The sequence below is a fragment of the Mchenga conophoros genome, linkage group LG15 (genome assembly GCF_057382185.1).
Source record: "Mchenga conophoros isolate Kocher_MC1m ecotype Shallow Benthic linkage group LG15, M_conophoros_male_GT1.1, whole genome shotgun sequence".
Classification (NCBI taxonomy): domain Eukaryota; kingdom Metazoa; phylum Chordata; class Actinopteri; order Cichliformes; family Cichlidae; genus Mchenga; species Mchenga conophoros.
Window position 1 is genome coordinate 36,605,288 of NC_140540.1, and position 12,757 is coordinate 36,618,044.

The following is a 12,757-nucleotide window of genomic DNA, read 5'->3' on the forward strand; positions in this document are numbered from 1 at the left end:
CTCTCTACGGAGAGGCACTTCCTTTAATGGCCCGGGTCCCATCTCCTGTCTCCCCTGGAGTTCGCCTGTCTTACCCAGACTCTTCAGGAGCCTGACAGGACAGAAAGGAGGAGGTGGGGTTGCGGGGGTGGGGGGTGTTTTGTGGGTTGTTTGATAAACTTCCACTTGCTGAGGAAGGTAAACACAATTTTGCCTTTTTCATGTTTTTTTTTTTTTTACATTTTCACTCCACCTCTCTGCTGTGTAGGAAAGGGATCATTGGAGCGTCTATCACGGTGGTTCAGCACATCACCTGTATGACATCTTTTTATAGGCTGGACTCTGGTTTCCAGGTTTTTAAAATTGCTGGTGAGGAAAAGATGACGCGTTAGCTTACATTGTTAAAATACAAAAATCAGCCGACACCCTGCTTAGATGGCATTCTTTATGTCTCTGCAACAATAATAAATGCATATATATATTTCATCTATGTTAAATTAGTGAAAATGTGTGATATCAGCTTTGATTTAACAAAAAATGTACAAAAGAAAAATTTGGGGCGGAGGTTGTCTTCTTAATTTTGAACTTCTGCTGAATTCAGTGCAACAATTTAAGCTGAAATCTTTAACTTTAGCACTTATTGTAAGTAGTTGTAAATGCAGTAAAAGTATTCTGCACTAAAACTGCATTTACCATGAGAGAAACTTGGTTTGGTGTTATTTAAAGACATCAAAAAACAACCCACAATGTTAAATGGACAAAAACGTCTCTACTTTGCCTGTAATGTGCAGGAAATGAGGCCCCAGTGCTAACAGTGTTAAACTGTTCAGCCTGATGGTAGAAATTGTTTCCTTTTCAGTGATACACTTTCCTTTACTTGACATTGTAAATTTCCTCTCCCTTTCTTATTTTGGCTTTTTTTTGTGAGTCAACCATAGCTGCTACCTGTGGTAGCTGCTGCATATTGTTCCACTTCTTGTCTTTCTTTGGCAAAAATGATGTCAACCTGGTGTTTAGCTCAGTGGTAATGATAGTTTTATAGTTTAGTCTAGGATGTGTTTGGGAGATGCACGCAAGCCGCCACCAACCTTTGTCCACTTACAATTTAGAAGCAATCGGCACAACTCACACTGCCAATTTAATGGGATATAGAGCCGCTGTAGGATTCAGTGACACTCTGTGACATTCTTAGGTTACAGTATTTCCTCTCTCCATACACAGCACACGGACAAATGAGTCAACAGTTTGCTTTTTAGCAGCGTCAATGAAAACTGTCTAAAACCAATTTGTTCTTTTTAACCCTTTAACTCCTGAAAACCTACGAGGAGTAATTCAAACTCTTTTTGTCAACTGAGTGTTTTCTGTCATATTTTAGGCCTGATTAAAAAGCCTGATTGTGCTCTGGATATTCACGGCCAGAAATTTGACCACACAAACCAACTTTGCAGTGCAGTAAGCAATGCTGTAAACATCTTTCTTATTTTAGTATTTTGCATTTCTGAATTTTTTCTTGTTCTGCAATCTTTTATCGCCCGTCTTTGAGTCGTTGGGTTATATTTTGGGAGATTTGGCTGCAAATGTTGCCCTCTGTAGCTCGATGTGCTAGCTGTGGAGAATATCAACAAGACTTCAGACATCTTTCTGGGAACTGAGTGTCTGTAGGAGGAGGGGGGTGTAGAGGTTGAGTGCTGGCTGTATAATAACCATTATTCAGCTGAGATGGCTATCCGGAGAGGGCTATCAGTGCTGGGGCCAGAGACACTGTGATTAGATTTCCCCCGTGTTGCTATTCTTCTTCTGTCCCTTGATCTTTCTGTGCCACTGTTCTCCTTTTGTATATTACTCAAACAGTTCAACAAGAATCTTACTGGTCATAGAACTGATGGCATGTCACAGAGAGATGTATTGAAGAGATGAGAGTTCAGGTTTCTTTCAAAGTTTAATTTGCTTTGGTCAGAAGCTGTGTCTTTGGAAATGTTCTATTATCAAAATTTACCAACTGTCAATTCCAGATGACAGAATTCAACAGCTGTTTTTCACATCCTTTACTCTGCGTGTTGTTCAAAACCCAATAAACAAATTGCTCTGTTGACCAAATGGACTTTACTCCATTTGTACCGCATCTGTATTTTATAAACACCCTCTCAGCACAGGCCCCTTGTTAATGTGAACAGTTGTGGCTGCAAAACAGGTGCAGAGCAAATGAAACTGCATTGTTGAGAGTCTGAGCAGCTGGGTCTGCCTATTAGTTAAAGATCTAATTTTTCAGACTCCAGTGTGTGGCTTTCAAAGAGTGCGCCAATGTTTTTCCATCCACATCCACTTTCATCCACTTCCGCTGTCTTTATTATCCCATTTCTTTGCGACTTCTTCGACACACACATGTCCCTTTCTCTCCCATTGTCTCGCTCCTCCCTTCCTTTCCTCTCACTCTGCCTTGCTCCCTCTGTGGTATCAATGCACGGGGCTGCTTAAAGCCTGTGTCTCTATGCTGTGGCGGTGGGTAATCAGTTAACCTCATTATGCTGCTGATGAAATTAAATCATTGCAGTAAGTGAAAATAATAATATGAGTAATAGGTGCGGGGTATGGTGGAACACCCCATGGCATTTGCTGCAGTCCCAGCCAGTCAAGATTTACCTCTCTCTTTCTCTCTCTCTCTCTCTTGCTGTAGCGAGCCATCGGTGGAAGATAACCGATGGCTCGGAGAAAAAAAGGGAGCTTTCAAACCACCGATGTTGACATCAGTTAAAAAGTCATATGTAATGTAATATGTCAGCATCCATATGCATATCAATATGCTGACCACCAGCCAGCTTTTGAGCTGCCAGGTGCCTGTTTGGTTTAGGTTTGGTTAAGGTCCTGAAAATTATAAATGTGTATTACACTGCATGGATAACACAGCTGTACTTTGCACTGCCTACAAAATGGCAGAGTGAGTTCTAAGGTTATACATTACCTTTTCAGCAAGACTGCTCATTTATCAGTCTATTATATGTTCCCTTTGCCCTAAAAATAGTGAAAGCCAAACCAAATGGCCATCAAATCACATTTCTGCGTCTAGTGCAGTTACCTGGTTCGGTATTTATTTATATATTTAGTTTAAGAGATGGTTTGGTAGCAGTGAGCAGTCAGTGGAAATGAGATTAGTCGGGGGACTTATGTGAGTCTAAAGGACAGACCTTTTGGAAGGCTGCAGTTAGCATGGTGGAAAGCAGAACGCAACAGCAGGCGTGAGTCTGCAGATTAACAGCCGGGCGGTGGCTAAGCTAACCAGAGGCTGATTAAAGGCTTTGCACCTGTCACTTGCATAATGATATTAAGTGGTGAAGCAAAATTAAAGACAATTATGGATAATGATGGCATTCAAAAAAAAAAAGCAAACCACAGACAGGCTACCTATCCCTGCCCAGCTCATTATGAGAGCCAAGCTGCACAAACCATATACACTGTCCTTTTATAACTATGGATTAAACTAATGAACACAAGCAGCATGGAATGTTTGCACTGTAGTTCTTTCAGGCAAGCATTGTGCTGTCGTAAAGAAGATGCTTTGCAGTTGGAGCGATGGTTAAAGTACGTCTCCAGGAAATGATTGAGTTAATATAAAGTGTTCTGAAGTTGTGCTTGTGTAGTAAAAGACTGAATTTATATTTGAAAATTCTTGCCAAAATGCAGGGTGTAACAGCAAAGTGTGTCTCGTAGCACTCTGCGAGGCTGTAAGGTGATTACTGGCCTAACTGACAAAGGTTGCTTTCAGCAAAACAAGAAAAGAAAAAGAAGGAAAAAGAAAACAGCAACATTATCGTTGAATAATGCATGTGTGTTGATTCCATTTGGCTTGAGAAGATCTGTCATTTCAGACGGCATACGTCATAGAAGAGTAATTGCTGTGCCATTATGGAGGACTAGCCCTTTGGGAATTCTAGGATACTATCATCCCGTGTCATTGGTTTCCTTCTACCCTTCACAGTCAGGCTGGCTAACCCTAAAGTAACACTCCCTCGATGAGTGATCTATTTATTTTTGCATGGCCGCCTTTATCGACAGAGTCTGTAAGCTTCAGGGGAAAAGATGTTATCAGACTCTATTCCAGGGGAAGCGAGCAACCAAAATACAAGCCTTTTTTTTCTCCAGGAAAGGCTGCCGATGCTATATCAGGTCAGAGCAGCTAGAACGATAGCACGATCTCTCAGAGAATCCGCTATCCCTGCTTCTTGTTTACTGCTGTTTTCTGTCCTCCCTCGCTTCTCTGTGCACATTCACTCTTGTCTAATAGTGCATGTTTTCAGTTTCATAAATGCTGTCTGTCTAGGTTTCATTCGACACTTTTCACACTGTAAAGACGTAGTTAACGCAATGTGCCGTAAAGATCCGGCAACGTCAAAGGCATCAGATGTAACACGCAGAGAGCAAGGTAGACCTGCTCTTTACAGATATCATTGTCCAAGAGGCAGAACAAGCTGGAGAAATGCTGAAGTGCAGCACATTTTATGGTATACATGGATCATTGACACACAGAAGATGCTGCATGTGAGAACACGTTCCTATGTCTTTGCTAAGTGATGTGGCTTGCTTTTTGAGCTCTAGAGATTATATGGGGTGATCATCAATAACTGATGGAGAGACTGTGAAAGCATGAAAGGATGTAAATGCCCGCATTTTTTTAAACCGATCACTGAAATATTTATTTTGCTTGACCGACGTCAGCCTTAGTTTAACCGGCTTTGATTTGGGACCCTCTAGTTCTTCTTTTTGTTTTTTCAGATTGTCTGAAGATTCAATATTTCATTTCTAAATGTGAATGCACATAAAACCACTACTCTACTCTCCATATCTCCCTACATAGTGTGTCATATAAATCCATAAAATAAGCGTATGTATTTCGGTTTCTTTTATGTGGCAATTTTACCAATTACAGCTAAAACAATTCATTATGAAAGCTACGTGAATCAATAATATTCATTATCTTGAAATTCCTGCTGCCTTTTGATTTGAAATGCTTAACTGTGATGACTTAAAAAATGTGACAGTAGTGGTTGTGAAAATGAAATATGCCTCGGTCCTGTTAAGGTTTTTAAGGGAGTCCCACCATGATATCACTTGCAAATGGAAAATAAATAATAGCTTTTTATGACTGTCCTTTAAAGGCAGATAGTCAGAGTCTGTGACTCAAGCTGCTCCCCTAATTTCCCTTGATTTAGTGCTCGCAAAATATCCGTGAGACCACCACAGTGTCTGCAAAGTGAACATGAGGTCATCGGCTTGCCGAATGAAAAGCGAGCTAAGTCAGTCAATCTTCTCCAATTTGGGATGTGGCTTTACTCTTCTGAATCATATTACAGCTTAGGGTACTTCCCCCTCAGCTCTCATCAAAAGAGAATTACTCACTACCCTGCTCGAGTCCGGGTAGAGGTCAGGGGATTTGACCCATGAGACTAATTGCCCTAAGAGAGCATGGAGCCTGCATCAGAACGACGATGACAATGAAGAACACTAGACTGTCATGTGTTTAAAGTGAAATAATTACTCAATGGTGCGTGATTATTAGCTGTAAGGATACCACAGCGTTCGTGTGTCTGAATAACAGTCACTGATTAGTGTGATGGCACTTAAATTATCGTGATAATAACGGCAAATATGTTCAACTGTAACTGCCGAACTCATGCACATTTAATGCAGATCTGTCAAATCTGATCAGTTACATCTCTCTGCAGACTTTTTTAATTCCACAGTGGCCATTTTGACTTGTCACAGTAGGGAAAGCACTGGTGCATTAATGATGGCTGAGGGGAGAGGCTCTACTTTTGCAGATGCTGGTTCGCTGTATTTGCTTACTGGCATTCTTCGTGGAACTGCGTCACAGTAGTTCCCTACTGTGACATGTCAAAATGTCAGCCATGAAAAGCGTCTGTTGGTGTCAAGTGTGGGCATTTGGGTTGATAGTGTGGCTCAGATGAACAAATGTCTAAGATTTTCTGCTTAAATAATATGAAATTGGTCCACAATGGTTAAAAAAAAACTATAGAAAGTCTATAGTAAAAGGAGGACTTGTAACCATGGCAACCTAGTGGGTAGCACATTCAGAGAGTTCTAAAGATAAACACAAAATATTCTTAAATCTTGTGGCCTTAACCTAGCCAAAGAGTGAGCCAAATCTTTACTTAAACTTGAAATCTAAACGTAAAAATGAAATCTATTAATAAGCGAATGAAATAACCTCAGAGGACTCACGTGCACTCTCCTGCTCTTTTTTTACAGAGGACCTTCTTCCACCAGGCTTCCCTAACATTGACATGGGGCCTCAGCTCAAAGTAGTGGAGCGCACTCGAACAGCCACCATGCTCTGCGCCGCCAGTGGCAACCCTGACCCGGAAATCACTTGGTACAAAGACTTCCTGCCGATTGACCCCACTGCAAGTAATGGGCGAATCAAACAGTTACGCTCAGGTAAGGAAAGCTAAAGCATTGTATTGCTGCTCTGGTTCCTTCTTACTAATGTGAGCCCTCGTTTAATTTCCCAGAACATTTTCGACGGCACGTAACATTGATGTTTTTGCTGTTTTGTGTAAGCTAATGTATGTGTAATGCCCAGTATTTCCTTTTCTGAAGTCAATTATTTTCTCAAAGTGCCACTGAGAACACATGTTCATTTCTCTAGTTTGGGAATGCTAATTATTTCAACAGCCTTTACTTTAATCTGTGACTCGAGAATTCATTCAGCTCTAAATGTATAATCATTACATTGTGCTAAATGTTATGCTAAACAAATGAAAATCACCCAAAAAGGTTTTTTAAATGTGTTGGATGTTGGTCTAATAAATGGAGAAGAGGCACAAAGTTTTAAAGTAAAGCACACAAGCTCTTGTACATGTTAATATAACTGTTGGTCATCATCCAGTAGCTGGTGAGGGAGATGATGTTTTAGAGTGTAACAATGTAGAATGAGGTCAAAGGATTCACAACAACTGTGTCAGGACACAATAAGAGCAAGGTCCATCTTCTACACACTCAGTGGTGGATATGTTGTCTTGTTCCCATTGATTAAACCCCACTGAGAGGCCCAGTAAAGCAAAGTCTAATTATGTAGCTAATTAAGTGCAGGCCCGCAGGTGGCTCAGGGCAACAAGGGGTAGATATTTTTGGTCGATGATTTGTCACCATTCGAAAAATCCAATGACTTGTTTGTGTTGTTGTTGCGAATGTATATCTGGGTAGACGACACTAAATAAAGAGTGTGTTGTCATTCACTTCCTGTCCTAGTTGTGGTCCTCGAGAGCTATGTACACAAAGTAATCAATTGGTCAACTAGCTATTCATGCTGTACCTTACAGAGCAAGTTCACAGTTCTGTATTTTTTATTGGTTCCTCTTTAAATTATTAGTGTCTTCAATTTTGAAGCAGATTGAATTTTAGAATTTTTTAAATTTCAAATTGAGTCCATGCCTTGTCTTGTAATTTCATTACATTCTTGCAGGGTTTTTTATTTTTTCTTATTGGTCACTCACTAGACTCCTGTGCAACTGTTGACAAGGATATAAATCATGTGAAACATGGGCTATATTTAGTACCAAGTATTGGTACAAGCACTGCCCCTCCTGCTGCATAAAAGCCAAATTTTTATGATGATGTATTTATGTCATGAAATTCTTTTTAAATATGTAAGTTAAATTTCATGCCATGAGTTGCTTTTTTTTTTTTTTACATTCCAGATATTCAAATTAAGCAGTAACAAATAGAAATGTGCACTGAAAGATTTAATTGCACAGTTACGATCACATTTTGAATTATTGTTGTTTGTTTCTCACGAGTATCCGGCAAGGGTAGGGTTTTTTTTTCTCTCCACCAGTATTTTCTTTAGTCATACTGTATTATACTCATGTCGAGGGCCAGCTTCTCTCAAAAAAATAATTCAATTACCTAGTAACCTTGTTAACATGGCTTTTTGAGTTTTGTGCCTCTCTGGATAATCCACAGAGAAATTCAGCTTGGCGTCTATTGTCTAATCTCTGTACCATCTGTCTTTATTTGTTTCATGATTTTTCAATTGTCTTTGTTTGTCCTGTTTAACTGAAACAGAGCTGTTTACTCGTCATTGTTTTTCTGAATGTTTTGTCCATATTTGTGTCTGAAACTCAGATGTGCGTCTGTCCACATCGCAGAGTCTTCAACACGTTTTATGTCATTTTGACCTTTAACACAATTAAAAAGCCCCAACGAGAAACAAAATCACAAGCCAATTAAAAAATGGAAAATTGCACTAATTGTGATATTTTACAACTAAAAATAAAATAACATAACTTTTTCATAATAAAAAAGAAATCCTCTAAATGTGTTCATAAATTATAAATAAAATGCACTGTGATTACATCTCACTGTAATAAAAACTGCTAACAATGCTGTGGTGGGACAAAACACCAAACCAAACTTTAGCCCTTGGAAAGTCACATTGAACCTTATCTTAAATAAACTATGTTTTTTTCTTTTCCTATTTATCTGTTCTTTCTTTGCTATTTTCAGAAACCTTTGGTAAGTGTCTTGCAAAGCTCAGCAAACCAGCCCACTGTCCTTGAAGCACATGGCATATTTATACTACTGTCCAGAATGCATGATTTCGCTGCTCCTCCTCCACCCTTTCCCTCCAATTCCACGTTCCCTATTTTTTCTTTCTGTATAGCCTTCATTTTTCTTTACCCTACTCCTCTTGGTTTCAACTATATATTCTTTCACCTCAATACTACAACTGGATTTATAGTAGAAAGACACAGAATGTGTTGAGGAAGCATCATGATTCACCTAGCAGCATATTTTCTTAAGCAGCAAGTCTTTTGAGGTAGCGTCATACTTCATGATAAAGGTAACATGCATGGTAGGTCGTATAAACAGTCCAATTTGGACCCTGTCCACATTATTTTAGTACATGTATCCATGGGATTCCAAGATTACCTCAGAAGTAACGGTAAATGAAGTTACCTTTAAGATTTATCCCATTTACAGCAAGACAAGAGGCCCTAAGTAAATAACTGGAATCCAACGCAGTCATTTCTTTGCAGCCTGAAGCATTTCTGGGCTTCTTAAAGGGATATATAGCAGGCACGTTTCTCCAGCAATGCACATTGCTTACTGATTTATCTAACCTGTTTTACTTGAACCTCTGTGCTTACAATAAAGCATTGCTTCAAAAGCATTCCTTGAAGGTGCAGCGAGTACTGTCAGGGGCTTGAATTCTTAAACATCAGTGCAGGACTTCTGGAATGCGTATTCCAACCCTAACTGGTGCTGCGTAAACCCTCTGGTCTTGGCCAAATATTTTGTCAGGAGAGCATTCTTCTTCTCTTGCCAGATTGGCCCTCTGCTTCACTACTTAACAAATGTCTTGCTCAGACTTTATTGCCCAGACTAGAGGCCAACTGATAGCCTCCTGACTTACGAAATATTTGCAAAAGATATACCCAGTCACTTCAAGCTGGATGTGTTTTACAGAAATTTCAAACTATACGTGCAAAAAGGAGGGGAGACAAGGAAATTACTTTCCCTTTTTTCAGTACCATAGCTCTTATAAGGTTATGTTAGCTTTGGGGGCTTGCTTTTATTCTATAGCTCTTCTGCTGGAAAGCTCAGCAGTCAGACAGGATTTATGGTGATTTATGGCTTGAGCCCCCTAGGCTGCCATCTTCTCATCCCCTTAGCTCTTCTAGTAGCCATCTTTGGTCCCTAATAACTTTTTCTTTTTTGCATTTATAAATGCACTTAAGAAATCCCCAAAACAGAAAACATGTGACAGCCTCAGCCTCCCCTCCAACTTCTTCTGATGTGCTGATCACTGTTGACAGTTTCTGGGGCCTCTCTGTTTGCATCAGGCACACTCTCAAGCCTTGGGGGGGGGGGGGGGGGGGGGGGGGGTGTAACTCTGGTGGGCCCTCTGCCATAAACGGTGGTTAAAGGGGAAAAGGAAGGGGAGAGAAGCAGGAGAAAGGAGACCATGGAAAGTGAGCCAAAGTCCATCATTTCAAAAACTTTCCCAGCTTCTGCAAAGAATCTATATTTCCTTCTATTTGGCCTTCATCTTTAAATCATGAAATGTGAATGTTGATTTAAAGTGTTTGCGCTCCCAAAAAAAGGAAAAGATACGGAAAGACGGAAATAGCATCACCACTTGGATGTATTACCGTTGTTTCCAACATAGCTGATTAGCTGACAGACTGGTTCCTTATGTTCCAGTCCCTGCTTTGCTGTCAGAAGCGATATTTGCATCAGGGTTTCCAGAGGACCTCCTACAGAGGTGTGTAGGGAGCTTGACATTTCTTCTTATCTTCCTATGTCTCCAGACCTCAGGCCCTCCCTAGCCTTGTCAGCCAGAACAGATTAACTGCGGGGCACAATGACAGTAAGAGGATGGGCAAAAGTGTTCTAAAGATTTATGTCCTTCCTATAATAAAGGCTCAAAATCAGGACCGTGACATTAGATGGCACTTTTAAGCATATATTGAGCTTAGTTAGAGTTGCATGTAACAGGTAAACACTCAAATCCAGTGTCATCAAAGCTGCTGTGAAGAGAGTGGCTCGAACCTCTGCAGGGGTCGTAACAACAGCTAGGTTTTCCCTCCGGCCTGCTGTGACACCACCAGGATCCGAGGCTAGTGTCTGTGGTGACGAGAAGGTCAGCCAGACGCCCTCTTGAGGGTGGCCAGACTCTGACACTCTGCCAATCACGCAACCCTATTTGCCCCCCCACACAGATGTGTAACATCTCTGGCCAGAGACAATCTGGCCATCTGGTTACAGACTTTAATAATTTTTGAAAAAGATATTCAGAGGATTGTTTAACAAAACAGCTGGGGTGTTCTGTGAAAAAAAATAATGCCACATTTGATAATATGAGGAAGACAGCGGCATGTTGAGATATATTTAGGTCATTGTCACCCTAATCTGATCAACCCCTGGCTGACCAAAGCTTAGATGGGAAGCTTATGGCCATTAGGTTGCATGCCCGTAATACAGGTGGATTTGCCGTTGTAATTGAATATTGGCTGGCCTTGTGGACCCAGCCTGCCTGGCCTTCCTCAACAAAGTTTTAGATTTTCATTCTCATGCCTTTTTATATTCACAAATTAGAAATTGCAAACCACTACAAACCAAAGAATCGCATTTGTTTTCACTCTGTGTGTATTTGTTTCTCCTTTATCCACCATCCTCCTCATTTAACTTATTGTTTTCATCTCCTTCTCAGTTTTTTGTCACACTGGCCTTCATAAGATCCTCCCCTTTTTAAACCTGCTTTATTAACCTTAACCTTACTCTAACCTTAACCTAACTTTGACCTTAACCTCTAACCTTCAACTAGTAACCTCTTAACTCCCGACTAAAATCCATCTGAGCTAAAGCAAGATAAACCAGCTTCCTGCAGCCTCTAATCAAACTCTAACTTTATAACAACGTAACCTTCCCAGCCCCATTTTCCTTTGTCTTGTGATCACCTATATTTATATGGTCTCCAGAGTTATTGCAGAAATGAATAAATTGTCACTTTGATTTTGCCTGGTTTTTCAATGACTCTTAAGTGATCACCGTGGCACAGTAACACTGTTTGTGGCTACAAAACGTTGAGTCTTTACAGACTAGGCAAATCTAGAACATAAGAGATACCCTGATTTTCCACTTTAATCACAATGTGAATAAATGTAGCAATAAATTAAACTCCAGTACAGTAAATGTCAACAAATGCTTATGTTAAAAACATAAATGTAAACTTTTTGATGTAGAAATATATAACATAGTCCAATAGAGCAAAAAGGAGCATTGTAAACCAGGCAGAACTTCAAACTCAGTGACTGAATCCTAATTGCTGGTATCACGAAAGATGGCACAAAAATGTAATAATCTGACCGGAAGGTGCTGAACATTTTCACACCCCTCGTTGCACTGTAAAAAGTATGGAAAATGCAGGGCTGAGATTATATTTTTAAAAAAATCCAACAGATTTATAAAACTATGTGTGCATTTCAAAATCAACAGAAACAGTTCCAGTTTCACTGCAGTTTCACTGTCAGCTTAATAAAGCTATAAATATGCCTGATTCTGTTTTATATGCCTTAGTCATTGTGCAGCCCCACAACCATCACTTTGTAATCAAGCTTCTTCCACTACTCATTAGACCTGTCAGTAACAGTGGTGGGAAAAACAAGGTGTAGTTAAACAGACCCTCATGATGTCAACATATAACAGTCCAAAAGCAGAACAAGTGTCCGTAACACTGCCGAGGAAAAATGTCACACTCGGGAAAATATCATCAAAACTTACTTAAACAGATCCTCTGTATTTTCTCTGGGCAGTATGCATGACTGCATGCCTATACATGGGCCAAACCTCAAATGTTAGGCTCAGTGGATAGTGAGAACCCTTGATCCTTAGCCCTGTGGGTGCAGGCAGTCTATGCCAAGTAGGAATAACCAAGGGCACATTGTTGCCATGAGTCATCCTTTGATTTTAAAAATGCAGACTAAGAGAGAAGCAATACTGCGGATACACACACAAAAGCAAACAAACTCTAAAACTGGGTGAAAGAGAGAAAATTAATAGAGCCGCTAAAGCAAGAAAACAAAAAGGAATTATAAAAAACAGTCAAGAGTGGAAGGACAGTTTAATTTGAATTTGAAGGGGTTTAAGTTAAGCTGGCTCCCCTTCCCACACCCAAAGCTGTGCCTGTAAGGGAAGCATTTTACAATGCAACATTTCAAACTACACTTAAAAAGCCCACCGGCCAGTGACTGGATAAGCT

General features: G+C 40.2%; 1 protein-coding gene across 8 annotated transcripts in view; it reads left to right on the forward strand.

Moving 5' to 3' along the window:
- The window catches only part of ptprsa (protein tyrosine phosphatase receptor type Sa), a 231,936-nt gene that overhangs the window by 130,776 nt on the left and 88,403 nt on the right, over positions 1-12,757 (forward strand). For 7 of the 8 annotated variants that reach the window (XM_085246284.1, XM_085246287.1, XM_085246286.1 and 4 more), the window contains exon 6: positions 6,241-6,429. In XM_085246284.1, coding sequence (XP_085102410.1) covers positions 6,241-6,429 — 189 coding nt within the window. Of the gene's footprint in view, positions 1-6,240; positions 6,430-8,499; positions 8,509-12,757 lie in introns of all 8 variants that reach the window. The other variant, XM_085246290.1, reaches the window with a different exon arrangement.